This window comes from Trachurus trachurus (assembly GCF_905171665.1).
Source record: "Trachurus trachurus genome assembly, chromosome: 21".
Lineage (NCBI taxonomy): Eukaryota > Metazoa > Chordata > Actinopteri > Carangiformes > Carangidae > Trachurus > Trachurus trachurus.
The window spans coordinates 17,265,338-17,280,649 of NC_139899.1; the positions used below are offsets into that span (position 1 = coordinate 17,265,338).

General features: G+C 42.3%; 1 protein-coding gene across 1 annotated transcript in view; it reads right to left on the reverse strand.

The window, feature by feature from the left end:
• Positions 1-9,398, reverse strand: part of LOC311004510 (FERM, ARHGEF and pleckstrin domain-containing protein 1) — a 50,707-nt gene extending 41,309 nt beyond the window's left edge. Inside the window, exons 1-2 of the mRNA XM_083996600.1 lie at positions 9,358-9,398; positions 5,633-5,839 (exon numbers count right to left, since the gene is read on the reverse strand). Coding sequence (XP_083852726.1) covers positions 5,633-5,812 — 180 coding nt within the window. The 5' untranslated portion in view covers positions 5,813-5,839; positions 9,358-9,398. The remainder of the gene's footprint in view (positions 1-5,632; positions 5,840-9,357) is intronic.
• Positions 9,399-15,312: the final 5,914 nt, after the last annotated feature.

A 15,312-nucleotide genomic window follows, 5' to 3' on the forward strand; every position in this document is an offset into this window, starting at 1 on the left:
CCCCCCCCCCCCTTAGCCTGGGTGGTCTCTGCTGGCCTGGTTTCTCAGTACAGTTTCTCAAAACATGCTTTAGTTATGGGAAAGGGGAAACTCCCTGAGCATCAGATCCTATTTTGCGTGGCCACAATTAGGTTAAATATAGCTACTTACAAACACTGGGACCTAAAAAAAAAACACATAGATAGTCAGAAACTGATTCTTTGTGCACATCTCACCCATATCTGATCTGCTGTGACTAATGTTGGAGATGGTGGCGATGAACTACAGATCAAGCCATGGGAATGAAGCATTGAGAGCGTGGTCAGCTTCTCAGTAAAAGATGAATTACACCCTGTCACATGAAGTCTGGAGTCAATATCATTGTGACCCAGAAGTTCGAGCCCAGACCTGCCTCATGCCAGGATAAAGGGAGGGCTTTACATCGCATATGTATCTAAGAAACTCCAGTAGACAAAGGCTGGCTTCAGTGTTTTCTTGGATCTGGAGAAATATCAGAGTTTTGTGTGTTACAATGATGGATTATTACAGAGCAACATCAAGTGAGTACAAACACAGCTAGGAGGGGTGTCCGCAAACATGTTTATCTTTATCCACCGATTTGTGATGTGAACTCGCTGATCAAACGCTGATGCTGGGAGTATCAACAAACCCCCCAAACGCAGCTTTGATGCTCCCCACCTACTACAAGCTGCGTTCAGAAAACAATACGAGAACATTTCTCTCCATGCCCCGTGCTAATGATGTACAATGTCGTGTGGCTTTGCAGTGAAAGTGAAACAACAAGCGTTCCAGAGTCATTGGTAGCAGCTCTGTGACATTGTTGCTTATTAGGAACAATGGTACTGTGATAAATGCTAGCATCAACATGCTCACAATTACGTGCTAATATGCTGATGTTTAGCAGGTTTACCATGATTGTCATCTTAGCATATTAGCAAGCCGGCATTTGCTTAAGCACTGAATACAAAGTACAGCTCATTAATGTCCATCCATCCATCCATCCATCCATCCATCCATCCATCCATCCATCCATCCATCCATCCATCCATCCATCCATCCATCCATCCAAATCCATGCATGGTTGCACAGGGGCTGGAACCAATCCCAGTTGACACAGAGCGAGGGGAAAGGTTACACCTTGGATGGGTCGCCACATGGGTCTATCATCCAATCAACTTGACATCACACATGTGGGGGATGCTGGAAGAGAACCCATGCAGAGAACATGCAAACTCCACACAGAATGGCCCCAGGCCATGAAGTTACAGTGCTACTCCTCATTAATGTAATTAGGATTCATTGTACATATTTTGTGCATTGAAATTCATACAGAAATGCATATAATACTGATATTTCACTGAAAACATTTTGACCTGCTGGTGTTGCTAGAGGAAAGTCAGGTGATCACTAAAGTCACAAAGATCCATTGTAAGAGAACCATGAATGTTTATACAAAACTCTAATAATATCCCATTGCTGGGATAATGAACCAAAATATAAAAAAGTTAACCTCACAGTGGCACTAGAACTAAACTAAGTGGATCACAAGAATCATTAGGACTCGTCCTCTGGGAGCCACAAATGTCTGTGCAACATTTCACAACAATCCATCCCAGAGTTACTGAGATATTCTCATTTGGACCAAAGTGGTGGATCAACCAAGTGTAGTTAAAAATATATTTTACTTGTGCCTGTGTATTAATCTGATGTTGCCTTTACTGGTAATTAGGAAAGCAAAATTAATAAACTGCAGTCTAATGAGAGTGTGCTGGGTGAAAATCTCATATGGAAAGCAAATGAAAATGCCAAAAGATGAAGGTCTTTCTGTAATTAATGAATTCAGGATTTTTTTTTCTCTGCACAGCAGCCTTTTACAAGGGCTGTGCCATGACTGTAATGGATAAAGCGATGGCTGGAGAGGACAGACTGCAGTCCTCCGTGGCTCATTACAGTTAGAGAGGAAGAACAGAAGTAGTAGTGTAAAGTGAGAGAGACAGTGTGTGTCTGAATTTCTAATAGTTACTGCCTGTGCTGCTAATGTCAGCCGCTGAATTGGTTACATGTTCAGTTGTATTAGTTTCGTATTCTACCAGTAAGGATTGGCCAATGGAGCCTGACTGCTTCCTTCATTCACAGGAATGAGCATGACTCTCCTCCCTCCGCTCTGCCATCATCATCATCCCATCCCCCTCCTTTCTAACCCCTACATCCACACTACAATCACACTCCTCACAGGCAACTTCTGCAGAGCTTCCACCAGCCATCAGCAAACATAAGCATCAAAACATCATTGCAGACGATGTCGGCGTGTGTTAGCCCAAGGAGTGGAAGACAGACGGAGGGCTACAGTCTGGATTTCCTGCTCTACTGAACCCTGCACAAGCACAGCAGGCAGAAGAAAGCCTCTGATTTCAATTTGAAAAATTATTCCTCCAAAAAAAAAAAAAAAAAAAGATGAAAATATCAAACCAGACTGATATTTTGGCTCAAGTGTGGTTGGTTTTTTGTTGTTGTTGTTTTATTAATCAATGCCACTCATCTGCTGTCCAGCCAAACATCATCAGCATCAACACAAGGGTGTTCACAGCCAGCGTGCTAACTAGGCCACAGCATGGTATGTGACCCACGAGATGGCTCGATGGCCCCTTTTTGTTTCTCAACCATCTGATACTCTGCCCGCTGAGGTGGAAACTTACCCCCCTGAACCAGAGGAGCTGAGCTGAAGCCTTCAGTATCAATGACAGGGTGAGGTTAGCCATTTTTCTGTTGTCTCAAAGAAGACGCATAAAACACGTCCCTCCCTTGGGTCACTCTCTGACTATACGAAATCGTCTGGGATTAACTGCTATTTCTCAAACAATGCGGCGTGTCGCCCCGTTGCTAAATAAAAGACGAGATAATTGCTTGACAGTTGTGTTTTGTAGACCATGCACTTATCTCGCTTTGCTGCTGCAGGGGGAGAGATTAATATCAGCAGGATCTGAGCCAAGTTGACGTATGTTTTTTGTATCTTCTCTCACAGCTGGGCCCAAAAAAAGGAGATTGTAGAACTCAGTAAGGTAAAAAAATGTTAAACCGTTAAATTTAAGCAACTCGCTCCAAGCATCCAAACACCCGTGCCAAATTAAATTCTTGTCAGGTATCTACGCCTTCAAAGGGAAAACGTTTCATCAGCTGGACACATCTGCAATGTCATATACCCATTGTGTCTCCTTAGGAGCTTAAAGCACCCAGTAAATTGAATTTATATATAACATGAGAAAGGACACAGCTGTTACATTGGACTAAAGGTGAAAACTTGAGCATGTTTCCTGTCTTGCACTTTTCTTTTTTCTTTTAGGAGAACAGTTCTTTCCTGAATGTGACCTGATGACTGAGGAAAATGTACTCTTTGGACACCTCTGGGCAAAAACAATATCAAGCTCACTGAGATTTTTATCTCAAGCGCTGGCTTGAGATAGAGGATATAATGTGTGTTAAATTGAGCATGAATAAAGCTTTCTGTCAGCAGGGGCCTTTTGTTACCCTCTCCTGAGCAGCACCTCGCCTGCCTGCTGCAGCGACACAGTGTTTATCTAGCTCCTCATCACTACAGCTCCATACCATCACAGCTCTGTTAGGGCCACAGCAAGAGAAAGCCAGGAACATGTATGAATCATACTGTACTCCCTGTGCAACATCTCACTATTTCTTTTATCCCAGACACAATGTTGGTATTTCATTCAATCTTTGCATCAAACTAACTAAGAAGATAAACTTAATTTACATTGAGAACTTAAACAGTGCACAGTTTTCAACAGGGACACTAAGAGTTTATAAAAACCTTCTGTGTGTGAACCAAACTCTGAGGTTGACATCTCATTAGAGAGTTGAGATTCATTGCAGGTTTTTACAGTTTATCCTAAAGCAGACTGAATAAAATCCCTTCCTCACCTGCTCTGCCTCATATCAGCTGTAGGCATCGGGATACTGGTTGTTCTAATGATAGAAAACACAAAGCTAAATGCAGGTGCAGCACATAAGCTCGCCGTCTTAGAAACCGCGCATACTGAGCAAGTTTCCCAAGAATCTTGTCTTGTTAACGAAAGATAAATTAGGCTCTACCTCCTCACCTAACTAAAAAATAATGTGGGTTAAATGGGGGCAATCAAATGGGATCTTGATGTGAGAATCTGCTGGGCCTTTAGTATTTAGTGCAACACATGATACCATTGGACAGATTAGCAGTCATGCACAGGCAGCTCTGCCGCTAGCTTTAGAAACAACATTTATCCATACTGCCTTGGGAAACCAGCCAGAAGAACACATCCATCCTGCGCTGCACACTCACTAACTGTCAGTAGAGCTCAGCTGCTCCTCCATTCCAGGCGGAAAGGATTGTGGTCACAGAGTTTGGCCAGTTTTTCTATTCCGAGACAAATAACAGTCTTTTCACTTACTCCACCCTGTATTTCTGCCATTAAATCAACATCGGAGGACACCTTTCAAAAACACCGCAATTTCAGAGGAATACTGGGGGAAAGTGTGCAATGTATCTTATCATCTATTCTTCTCGTCACCATAAAGAATAAGGCTGGGAATATCTTACATATTTTCTTACTGTCAAGTGTCAACCATGACCAACTACGACTTCATCCAACTGTCTTTACGTTTTTGATTTACCTAGCATGTCTACAGCTGCTTTACACAGCCTTTTCTCACAATGAGAATTGGGGGTATTGCTGTTCCGCCTTAATACCAGCAGTTAGTAATAAAGCTGGATTGACATCTGTTTAAAAGGGAGACACAACAATGTGGTGCATATGGCGATAGACGTCATGTCTCTGATTCTGGGACAGTGGTGTACTCTCTAAAATCAAAGCCTGGATTGGCATTAGGCCATCTTGTGTCTTCTTAAGAGGGTTTATGGCATTATTCTCAAATTGGTTACTATGGGATACATAAATAAATAAAACTCAACTCATCAGTTTTTTTTTAAAGACTGTATTATCTGTTTATAATAATTATAATAATAATAATAATGATAATAATGATAACAATCATTATAATAAATAGTATTTAACAAGTAGTATCTTATTTTTAGCTCTAATCTTGTGTAAATGGATTAGTCTGTCTATATTTAGATCTCTGTGATGAGAAAGTTAATCCTCTAAATCCTGAAATTATGAATGGAATGGCAGCCATTCCCATTCAGATACATCAAAAAAGTTCTGTTGTGTGTTCTGAGTACCCGCCTGCTTTCCCCTCATTATTTAGGAAAGCACCAACAGTTCTCACACACCATCAGCACTCCAGTGGACCAACACAGAAACATGTATTTTCCAAAGAAAATCTGAGAGGCTGTCAGAAGGCCATGATGGAAGAAAAAATGGTTTAGACTCTTGGAAGCAATGATCAGAAAATACCAACATAATACACAGGAAGAACCTTGGCATTGTGCAAAAAAAACCCTCCAGTTTCATCCATGCATTCAACATCATGCAGTTGCCATGCCAACCTGTTAACAGTCTGTTGTTGCTCTGACGAAAATGGGAAATGCTTCTTGGCTATTGTGCAATAATGAAGAATCACATTTTGGCATTAGTATTCCTACCAAGGAACGGGCCCGGGCAAGATAAGAATTACAACTCACCGAGATGTCAAAGAGCTCCTCTGTGTCGTCCAACATACGGACCCTGATGGAAACTTGTCGTCCAGGGGGCATGGCCGGAGGTCTGTGCCCGGGGTCCAACGTACTGATGCCAAGAGTCTCCGGGGCTCCGAGACGCTGCCCTGCTCCAGAGGCCATTGGTTCTGGGTCTGGCTCTACCATGGTGCACCGCACTGCTTACTGCCCAGCCTGCAGAGAAGACAGATAAGTCAGAGACACAAAAACATGTTCACATCCATCACCCACACATGAACACGAAAAAGTTCAGTTGAAGAGTTGTTAAAAAAAAAGAAAAAAAAAAAAAAAAAAAACAGCAGCTGTATGAAGTCTCCTCCTGCAGAGCACTGGTGCTGCAGCAGGTGAAACACAATGAATGCACCAGGGCCCAGAGGACAGGCTGCACAACCTTCTGTGTCACACTAACAGAGTAATTGCAAATGCAGTATTTGCACTCACAGCTAATGGTTGATAATTGCTGCCTGTGGGAGAACCAATTACTGTTAAAAAAAAAGAAAGATCCAAGCATGTTCTTGATTTCAAAGCAGAAATCAGGCAGCAGTAATTTGATTTGACAAACGAGCCACAAGGCCAGAGTGAAAAAATCAAAGAGTCAATACAATGACAATCGATTCAGGAAGTTGTAAAAGGAAGAGCCAAAGACACAGACATGTGGGTATATGTAGGTTTTCAAAGACGTCAAGGGCATCAGGTCTGACTGCAGCGGTGGTGAATTTGTGTCCAAAAACTACACAGTAGATTCACCTGTGGCCAGGTGGAGTCCACATATTGCTCTTTTGCTAGATAACAAATGCTTCTATTTAACAATTAGCAAAGGTTAGATGAGATATGGCAATAAGTGATTCAATTATGATTCATATACACAAATTGTCATTTCAAACTGTTAGCAGACAAACAGTAGTTTGCTAAAAATAAGGGATACATAACAAAATAGCTAAAGATGGCAGTAGGAGTGGCTAGCTAAACGGCTGGGGTTTATCTAGAAGATACATAATGTAAAATAAAGTATAATGAAAAAGTATTGAATAAAAACTTTGCTTATAACAATGGACAAACATTCGGAATGGTTACTAAGGTGAAGGAGAAGGTGAAATGGCAAAAAAATTGATCAATTATTGAAATAATTAAGAGCAAATGGTAAATAGTCCTAAAGGGCATTTCAATTGTTATAATAAGGGATGATAGCCTACTATTCATTTGACAGTACTGTGTGGGTGGGGGTATGACAAAAATTTAGGAAACCATGGCCCCACTGCCTCCAACAACAGTGGGGACCATTGTTATATTCAGACATCGGCTGAGGTGCAGAATTTGTAATAATCTGCAGTGTCACTCTGTGTATGTCCCAGGTGGAGGAGAGCTGTGTTTGTACAAAGTCATGGACTCATTCATTGTGAATTGACACATAAGCACATGAGTAGGCTACATGAGCCCCCCACCCACCACCACCACCACCACCACATGTATTCACAGCCAGATCCCTCTAGGCACTGCTGTCCTGCTTAATTCTCTCTTCATTACACATTCCAGCAGGCTGATGTCATCCCAAGACCTCACCAAGTGGTTCATCAGACCACTGAAGTCAGTGGGCAGTTGTTCAGCCACTGCAGAGGTGCCAAGTTTAAGCTGAAAGCTGAATAAGGCATTTTAAAAGGAGTGGATAATGTAATCCAGCAGAGTGCATAGAGAAAATAGGCCAAGGACAGTGGATACACCGAATTATGTCTGATGATGCTTAGAAGAGCCGAGGCATATTGAAAAGTTCCTGGTCACACACTGCAGATGGGTGTAGAACTGATGAATAAAGTCAAATGTCACATGGCAAACATATAAGGCTACAACTAATGATAATTTGACCATTGATTTTGCAAAAAAAGACTGTCAACAGCAAATCTCTGGCATTTTCCCCTGATGAATGACTTGAAACAGTGTGATTATTGAAACTTTTGCCAATTGTCCAATTATTACCATTACCTCATTAGCACTGCTACCTAGGGCTGTGTTTCAATAGCTGGTTGCATATCTGCTCTCTGATTTTTCTTTACTAAAGAGCAATTCAGCTAATGAGAATGAAATATGTAATCTGTCTTAGTGTTAAATAAGTGATTTTTTTGTGAATTTATTCATAACTTCCTACAGTGAAAATGTTAAGACTTTGAAGGGGATTCAAGCAGATTCATATTGACTAAGATGCTGTTAATTCCCATCCTTACAGCCATGAGGTTATGTTTTTCATCATTTGCACCTGTCTGTGCACTGTCGTCACAGAGCAATGGATGCAAGATACTCGGGTTTTCTAGCTTAAGTGCAAACACTCCCTTGGGTTGATGGAAACCAGACCTAATGCTGTCACTGGGGGCGTGGATGGAAACAGGCATATTTTTCGATTAAAGGCCCAGTCATTTATGACATTTGATCTTCACACAGTCATCACTCCCCGGCCCTTGCCGTCATTATTGGCAAGCGTTTCATGTTGAGTCAGTAAATTCGTATGACCTGCACATGCATGCCACGTAACAGGACACTCCTCAAACAGAGCACCAGTGAAACAGAGGCCAGTGAAAGAGTAGACAGTGATTATTTCAGCCCACACATCCCCTCCCCTGCACCAGAGATCATGAATCAGCCGGTCATGAGTCTAGGTCTGTGTGTTCCTCTGAATAGGTACCTCAGGTCCAAACAAACGCACAAATAAGGCACCAGTTGTACAGCTGCCACCTCGTTCCCAGAGCCACAGTGTGACATAAAGCACAGTCACCCAGTATACAATACCAGAGGGACATTTACAGACCCCTGAGTGTTTCTCAGGTTAAACCCTGCTGCCTTTGAACTTGTTTGCTTGAAATTCCCCACAAGAGTGTAACGTGGGCCTGTGGCTGCTGGCTTAGGGTCTGTGGGGTTGTAACAGTGGCTCCTCTGTGTGGAGGAGCACACAGGGGCCCCTCAATGCGGTCCAGTGCTGCACAGCTGGAATCCTTTAATGACAGCTGAATGGCCAGAGGCCGGGGCTGATAAAGCCAGCTGTCTACCTGAAGGAACTTCCAAAGCAAAAAAACAAAACAAACAAAAAAAAGAAGAGCTCAATTTCCTCTGTATTCTGCAACACAGACACTGATACCTGGGTGTGGCTGGCATTGCATGAATCAATATTGTTCCCACTTCATTACTGGCAGCTTGACATGTGTTCTTCTAGAGAAAAGACTGACAACCAACAGGATACATGCGTGTTGTAACTAGAGCCGGGCTGCCATTTAAAAAGCATGAATGACTGAGGACATAGTGCAGCAAATGGTGAGATCCAGCAGCACTGAGTGTGGTCTTTCCCTCCAATGTAGACTCACCTCACATGGTCTGGCAGTGTTCACACCATTAATGTAATGTAGGTTAATAGAGCAGTCTGCTGTAATCCTCAGGACATTATCAAGACAGTACAGTAGATGTGACATACATGCACAGGCTGGACTCACCTGGACAACCTCTGGAAACTAAGTGACAGATATAGGCTAACAGGCACACTTCCTGACGACATTTTTTTAATCAATTAGCCTACATATAGTCACACGGAGGAATGAGGTATTTCACAGCAGCTATGAAACATCAGGGACTGCAGCGTTTGCACACATCCATGCAGCTAAGGTTATACATCTTGTGCAATGCAACGCACGCTGGAGGACAGATATGACACTTACTGGCTGCAAATGAAGCTTTTCCACACAGAGTGATACTTATTTCCCTCCTTCGAAATCCACAGGATCACAAAACAACACGGCAAAGATACTCCCAGGACTTAACCCTAATCTCCTCAAACAAGTTGAATCACTTCCCTTAAGAGCACACAACCAGAGAGAGGACTTGGCCGCACGATTCTTACCCTTCTCTCGAAATGCGGGCTTATCCACACGTACGTAGCCTACGTCCCTGCTGAAAGGAGGTTTTACATCCACGTCCAGCGGCAGTGGCAGAAAATATAAGAATCCCGGTTGAGTTTTAGATGCTGCTCGTGCCGGAGAGGAGGCTTTCTGCGGTCGCCATGGCGGACGACTGAGCGAGTGAGCCGGGAAGGGACCGGATTACATTGAACCAAGCGGCAGATCCACTCCTGGTGCCTTTACTCAGACAATGAAGGAGGTGCTGCACCTCCACCTTCTCAGCAGCCCCGGAGCCCCCGGTGGAGCAACAGCACCATCTAGCGGCCGCAGCTGGAACCTCAACCTCTCCAGTCACAGGCTCTTTGACTTGGCTGTCCTTTACTTATGCTATTAACTTTATAAACAACATGTTTAAGTATCAAAATCGTATTTGTAGCAATATTAGCTACATTACAGTGTTAATACAACATTTGTATTCGAGTGTGGGCAGTTAGCCTACTCATAAGCTTGTTTTACCTAGCCTACTTTTGAGATAACCCTAGAACACTACAATATCACAAATTTGCATTCCTTTTTAAATTCCTCAGACCCATGACTTCTAAATGTAGCATACAGGATAGTTTTGTCTCAGAAAAGACACCATAGGGGACTGACCCCCCTCTTTGAGAACCACAGTTAAAAGCATGTTGGCCAGTAGCCTATCAACTTAGCTTAACTTTTTGCAGTCAAAATGTAATTTGCTAACCGAATGTGATATTTACACCACATTCTGAAATGTATAGTTTTCTTATGTCTCTGTAAGCTCATGCATCATAGGACTACACCATTTGACAAAGTTTTCTTCTTTCTTTCTTCTTTCTTTTTATTCTGGCCTGTCAGAGAGTATAGCTTTTCACTGTAGCTTCATATATTTCTACACTTGGTGAATGTTCTTAATGTTTAGCATTTTATTTTCAATGTAGCCTAGGCTATTTCCATCACAATTAGTCTGAAATGTTGTAGGTTACATTGATAAACATTGGGATCCACACTAGAATTTGAAAAAATGCAGAAGTCTGGCTGTACAAAATACTGTGAATTAGTAATCGGTTTTGCAGCAGTAATTTAACATTTGATTCTTTTTTTTCTTTCTTAATTATATTTTGGGGGCTTTTTATGCCTTTTAATGGACAGTACAGTTGAGAGAGACAGGAAATGGGGATGCAGAGAGAGGGGGAATGACATGCAGGAAAGGGCTGCTCGGTGCGGGATTCGAACCGGGGCCAACTGCAGTGAGGACTGTAGCCTCTACACTGACTCATTTGCATTAAGCACACAGTTTTAAGTGCAGGGATGATGGTTAGATACATGAAGCAACACTGACAGGGAGCAAGATCACAAACTCTTTGGGGCTTGAAATGTACAAAATCATTATAACACTTAACCCTGTGGAAGTTTGGCAGAAAGCTGGCTCCCCCCTTCCCATCATTCATAGTATGGCATCCAAAACTCTGCCACAAAAGCTCCAGTTGAAAATCACTGCTGCAGTCTTGTCACCAGGCAAAGGAAGTCAGTGACATTAAGTTGGCATCATCATGCAGATTTTGTCGAAGAAAAATCCTCTGACACAGTATCCACATATAGAGAATTTATTTCCATGTCCATGATAGCCAACAAGAGATCTGTGCTGCTAATCAACTTGTAGATTGTTCCACAACTGCATTATGTATCAAAGTAGATAAAACTGACCTCTTCTAGACTTAACATTGATAGTTTGAAAATCATACTAATACAGACATACCACAACTGCAAGGTCAAGGGACATTTGTGGTAGTTTTCTGCCTGTTTGTGGTAGTTTGGCAACTCTTTGAGTCATTATAATGTTTCTTTCGCAGCCATGCTTCTTCTATGTTTCTTTGTGGTCACTTCATACAGTACAAGAGGATCTAATTCATCCATGCAACTAACAAGCCAACTGCTGTACTGCACTTTCTTGCACTTACAGAGAGGACACCAAGCGAGGCCAATCAGATTTTGAGGAAGCTTGTGCCAGATTTTGCAGCCCTCTGGCCCTATTCCTGGATTAGTCAATCAATATATCAACAATAATTTGACAAGATTATGCAATCATAAAGATGTAGGGTCTATCTCCCCTTATGGCTAAGTGTTCATTCCTTTGTATTCCCTGGTTCTTCTCACCTTTTTATGGATGGTGGCCTGGGGGTTTGGCTGGGACTGGTGCCTCCACATCGCCCACTCCTCTGTGTATGTAGCTGTGTGCAGGCATGGGGATAAAAGACAAGCAGTGTGGTGAAAGGCTGAAACTGGGATTTTTTTTTCTTGTCTCTATTTCATGTCTGCTGCTCGCCCACCTTCTCACTGGCAGGAAGAGAAGTCTCCTACGCCTTTGTGGTGTGGGACTGGATATGTAGAAATCACACTCTGTGTCTTGGCAGCTTCTGAGGCCCTCTGGAGGCACTGATTTGGAACTGAGGCAAAGATGAACATTTCAGCAAGACCGTGAAAACGAATGAGAGCTGCAGAGTTAAAAGGAAAGCAGGCAAGAGACAATGCTGTTTTGGATTAGTTATGTAAGCAATCAAGATTTTGTGCCATGTTCTTAGTGATCCCTTATCCAGTTATGCAATAGTAAATGAAATCATGAGTCGACTTTGAACTGAACATTTCAGGGTGAAGAAACACTTGTGCACGAAGAATAATTACATCCTATAATTTACAAAACAACTTTCTTGAAAGACTTTTTCATCTGGTTTTCATCTACACAATGAACTTGATGCACTGTTCCTGCTGGGAACAAGGCATCAAGTCAGTGAACCCTCTCAACAGAGTCAACACTAAGGACATCATGATGCCATTTAGACTGGATGAGTGTGGCCACATGGGGGATGAAGGTCACAAGTACAAGTATTAGTACTACAAATATACACCCAGAGGGTAAGACAGGTGCAAAGTGCCAGAGATCCTACCAGTGGCTGGAAAAGACATGAAAAGGCTTGAAAGGACAACAGAGAAGCTCCGATCGTGGCAGCACAAGAGCAAGCCCTAAGCACCCAGATCCATAGAGAGAGGTCTTAGCCACAGCAAACTGGATCCAAGGTTTAGGCTGTGCAAGATGCCTCTCAGACAGTCCAGCATGTACTAGCAGGGTGTAAACTGCAAGCTGGGGCCCATGTACGCTAAGAAGCATAACCAACTAAACAAGTACTGAAAAGTCTGTAGAATTACCCAGAAAGTCCCTTTGCTACAACTTCCAAGGGGTTTGACAACAATAGACCTAATAATGACAAGCAACCAGACATTGTAGTGGTTGACCAGGAGCAGGAGAAGGCAGCTGGAATTGATGTGGCATTCCCAAAAAATACCAGGAGTTGAAGGAACAACTGGAACAGGTGGTAGGTTAAAAGAAGTGCATATCCAAAAATATGTATATATCGCTTGACAAGTTTGCATAAAATCTTCTATTGGTCTATTCAACATACTTGACAGACACCTGAAGCAGATTTTATTTCTACACAATATCTTTCCCTAAGGGTGTATTCGCCTTAAGAAGGGATGGAAGATGGAAATGAGATTCAGTTTCTATTTTAATCTCTGCAGCAGCAGCAGCAGCAGCAGCAGCGGCAGCTGGATCTCCTGCCCTGTCACTATTTCCCACTAACTTGGAATACTAGGTCATTAGAGCTGGGGCGAGACTTCAACATTTCTCCACCCCCCACTGTTCCAGTCAGTCTGGAGAGGGTCTGGACCCTACGCCTACACACAAACATACACACCACACACACTCAGTTAAGTGTGTTGTGCTTTCACGACACTCTAAATTGCCTGTGCTACAAAGGTTTGCCTTAAATTTTCACTTAAAACGACCCTGCCTGCTCTGTTTGAACTGCATTTGCAACTGCCCCAGTTGCTTATATTTTATTACAGTGGCTGCTTTGATAAAGATGGGGAAGAAACTGGGTCTGTGTGTGTGTGTGTGTGTGTGTGTGTGTGTGTGTGTGTGTGTGTGTGTGTGTGTGTGTGTGTGTGTGTGTGTGTGTGTGTGTGAAGGAGAGCGTGAGATGGGCTGCATGTACTATACGTACGAACAGCATAGATTAACTGAAATCAGCAACATTTGTGTTGATTTTCATGTTGGTTGAATCACATTTCTGATTCACCTTTAACAGTCTTTGATCAAAGAGAGCGCTCTTTTCTCCTATAGTTCCCATAAGGCCATTTCCTCTTGGGATGTGGATCACAGAATTTCAAAGCCTTAAATGAAGCCAACACTTAAAAGCACTTGACATCCCCCAAAACACAAGCATAATATGTTACATTTATCAACTTCTTCTAGTTCAATGCTAATTAGAGAGTTTATATTATAATTTAGTTTCATCAGCAGGTGCAATTTTGATGCATTTCTTCAGATATTTCACTCTTTGGTGTCTTTCCAGACCAGAAACTTGACAACTGAGGTGAACTCAGATATCCCTGGAAATATGCAGGTTAATGTAAAGGGTTTTTTCTTTTTTTTTGAGGGAGGGGGGGGGGGGGGGGGGGGGGGGGGGGTCTGTTTTGTACTAAAAGACCATCTAAAGCTCAGGAATCAAACTTCCTCCCTTCAGACATCAGCATTGTGGAGCTCCTGCCGAGCTCTCCTCCTCCATGAGAAAAGGGAACCAGCAGGGGGGAGCCTCATCACATGCTCTATTAAAAAAAGGACAGAAAAAAAAAGAAAGAGAACAGGGAAAGACAAACTGCCGCTTCACCGCCACTGAACGATGTTTAAAGGCAGCAGGATCACACTGATTTCTATTACTGCCACATTTCTTTTTGAATGAGTACGGCTAGAAATAATTTCCTCCAGGGAAATACACAGTGGAGATCCTCTGCCTGACTCTAATCACACGGCCATAAAAAAAAATATTCTGTCAGAAGTATATTTGGTTATGTTTATGACATACCATTTTATCTTTGCTTTTTATAGTATTTATAGCTCAGTTCAATGAAAACAGTCATCAGTGGAGACACCCTGCCATGAAACTTTTTTTCTCTCCGTCTATCATCAACTTCAGAAAAACGTTGTCAGCCTGGCAGTACTTAGTCTGATCGCATATGTAGAAATACACAAAATCCTTCATCTGTTCCATAAATCCACCTAATTAGTATTTCAATTTATAACTTCAGATGATTACATCATAGAGACAGATGGTATAGCTGTGGGCCCTGGAGTCTGTGAGAACTATTGTCAAGAAGAAAGTGCAACAAAACAGAAATATCCATCAGAGACATTTCACATGAAACTGTGAGTTACTCCCTGTCAGCGATTCCTCCTCCCTGAAGGGTGGCTTGTGAAATATATTTTTATCTTCGAAGCTAATCAGGTTTGGAAAACAATGGAGTAGGGATTTGTAGTGCTACTTTTCCGAGGGAACAGTTAGACCCCTTAAAACTTGGACAAATCACAACATTTTACAAAAAGCATAGAGGAAACAGGAGGGTGTTACTGATGAATAGACAATGACATAATCGCTCTTTATAATTTGTCTCGGACCGAGATGAACTGCATGATTATACTGCAGTATATTGTGTGATGTATTCCCTGTTCCCTTTATAAAGCAGTCTATGATATAACAATCCTACAACATATCCCCCATCATTAAAGGACAATTCCAGGCGAATTCAACTCTGGGGTGTATTTACCTATCATTTTAGGTCTAAAAGAATGAATCTGAAGATTTTCAGTTTAATTGCTCCTGTTTAGCGGTAGTTGCATCTGTCCCCGCATCCCCACGG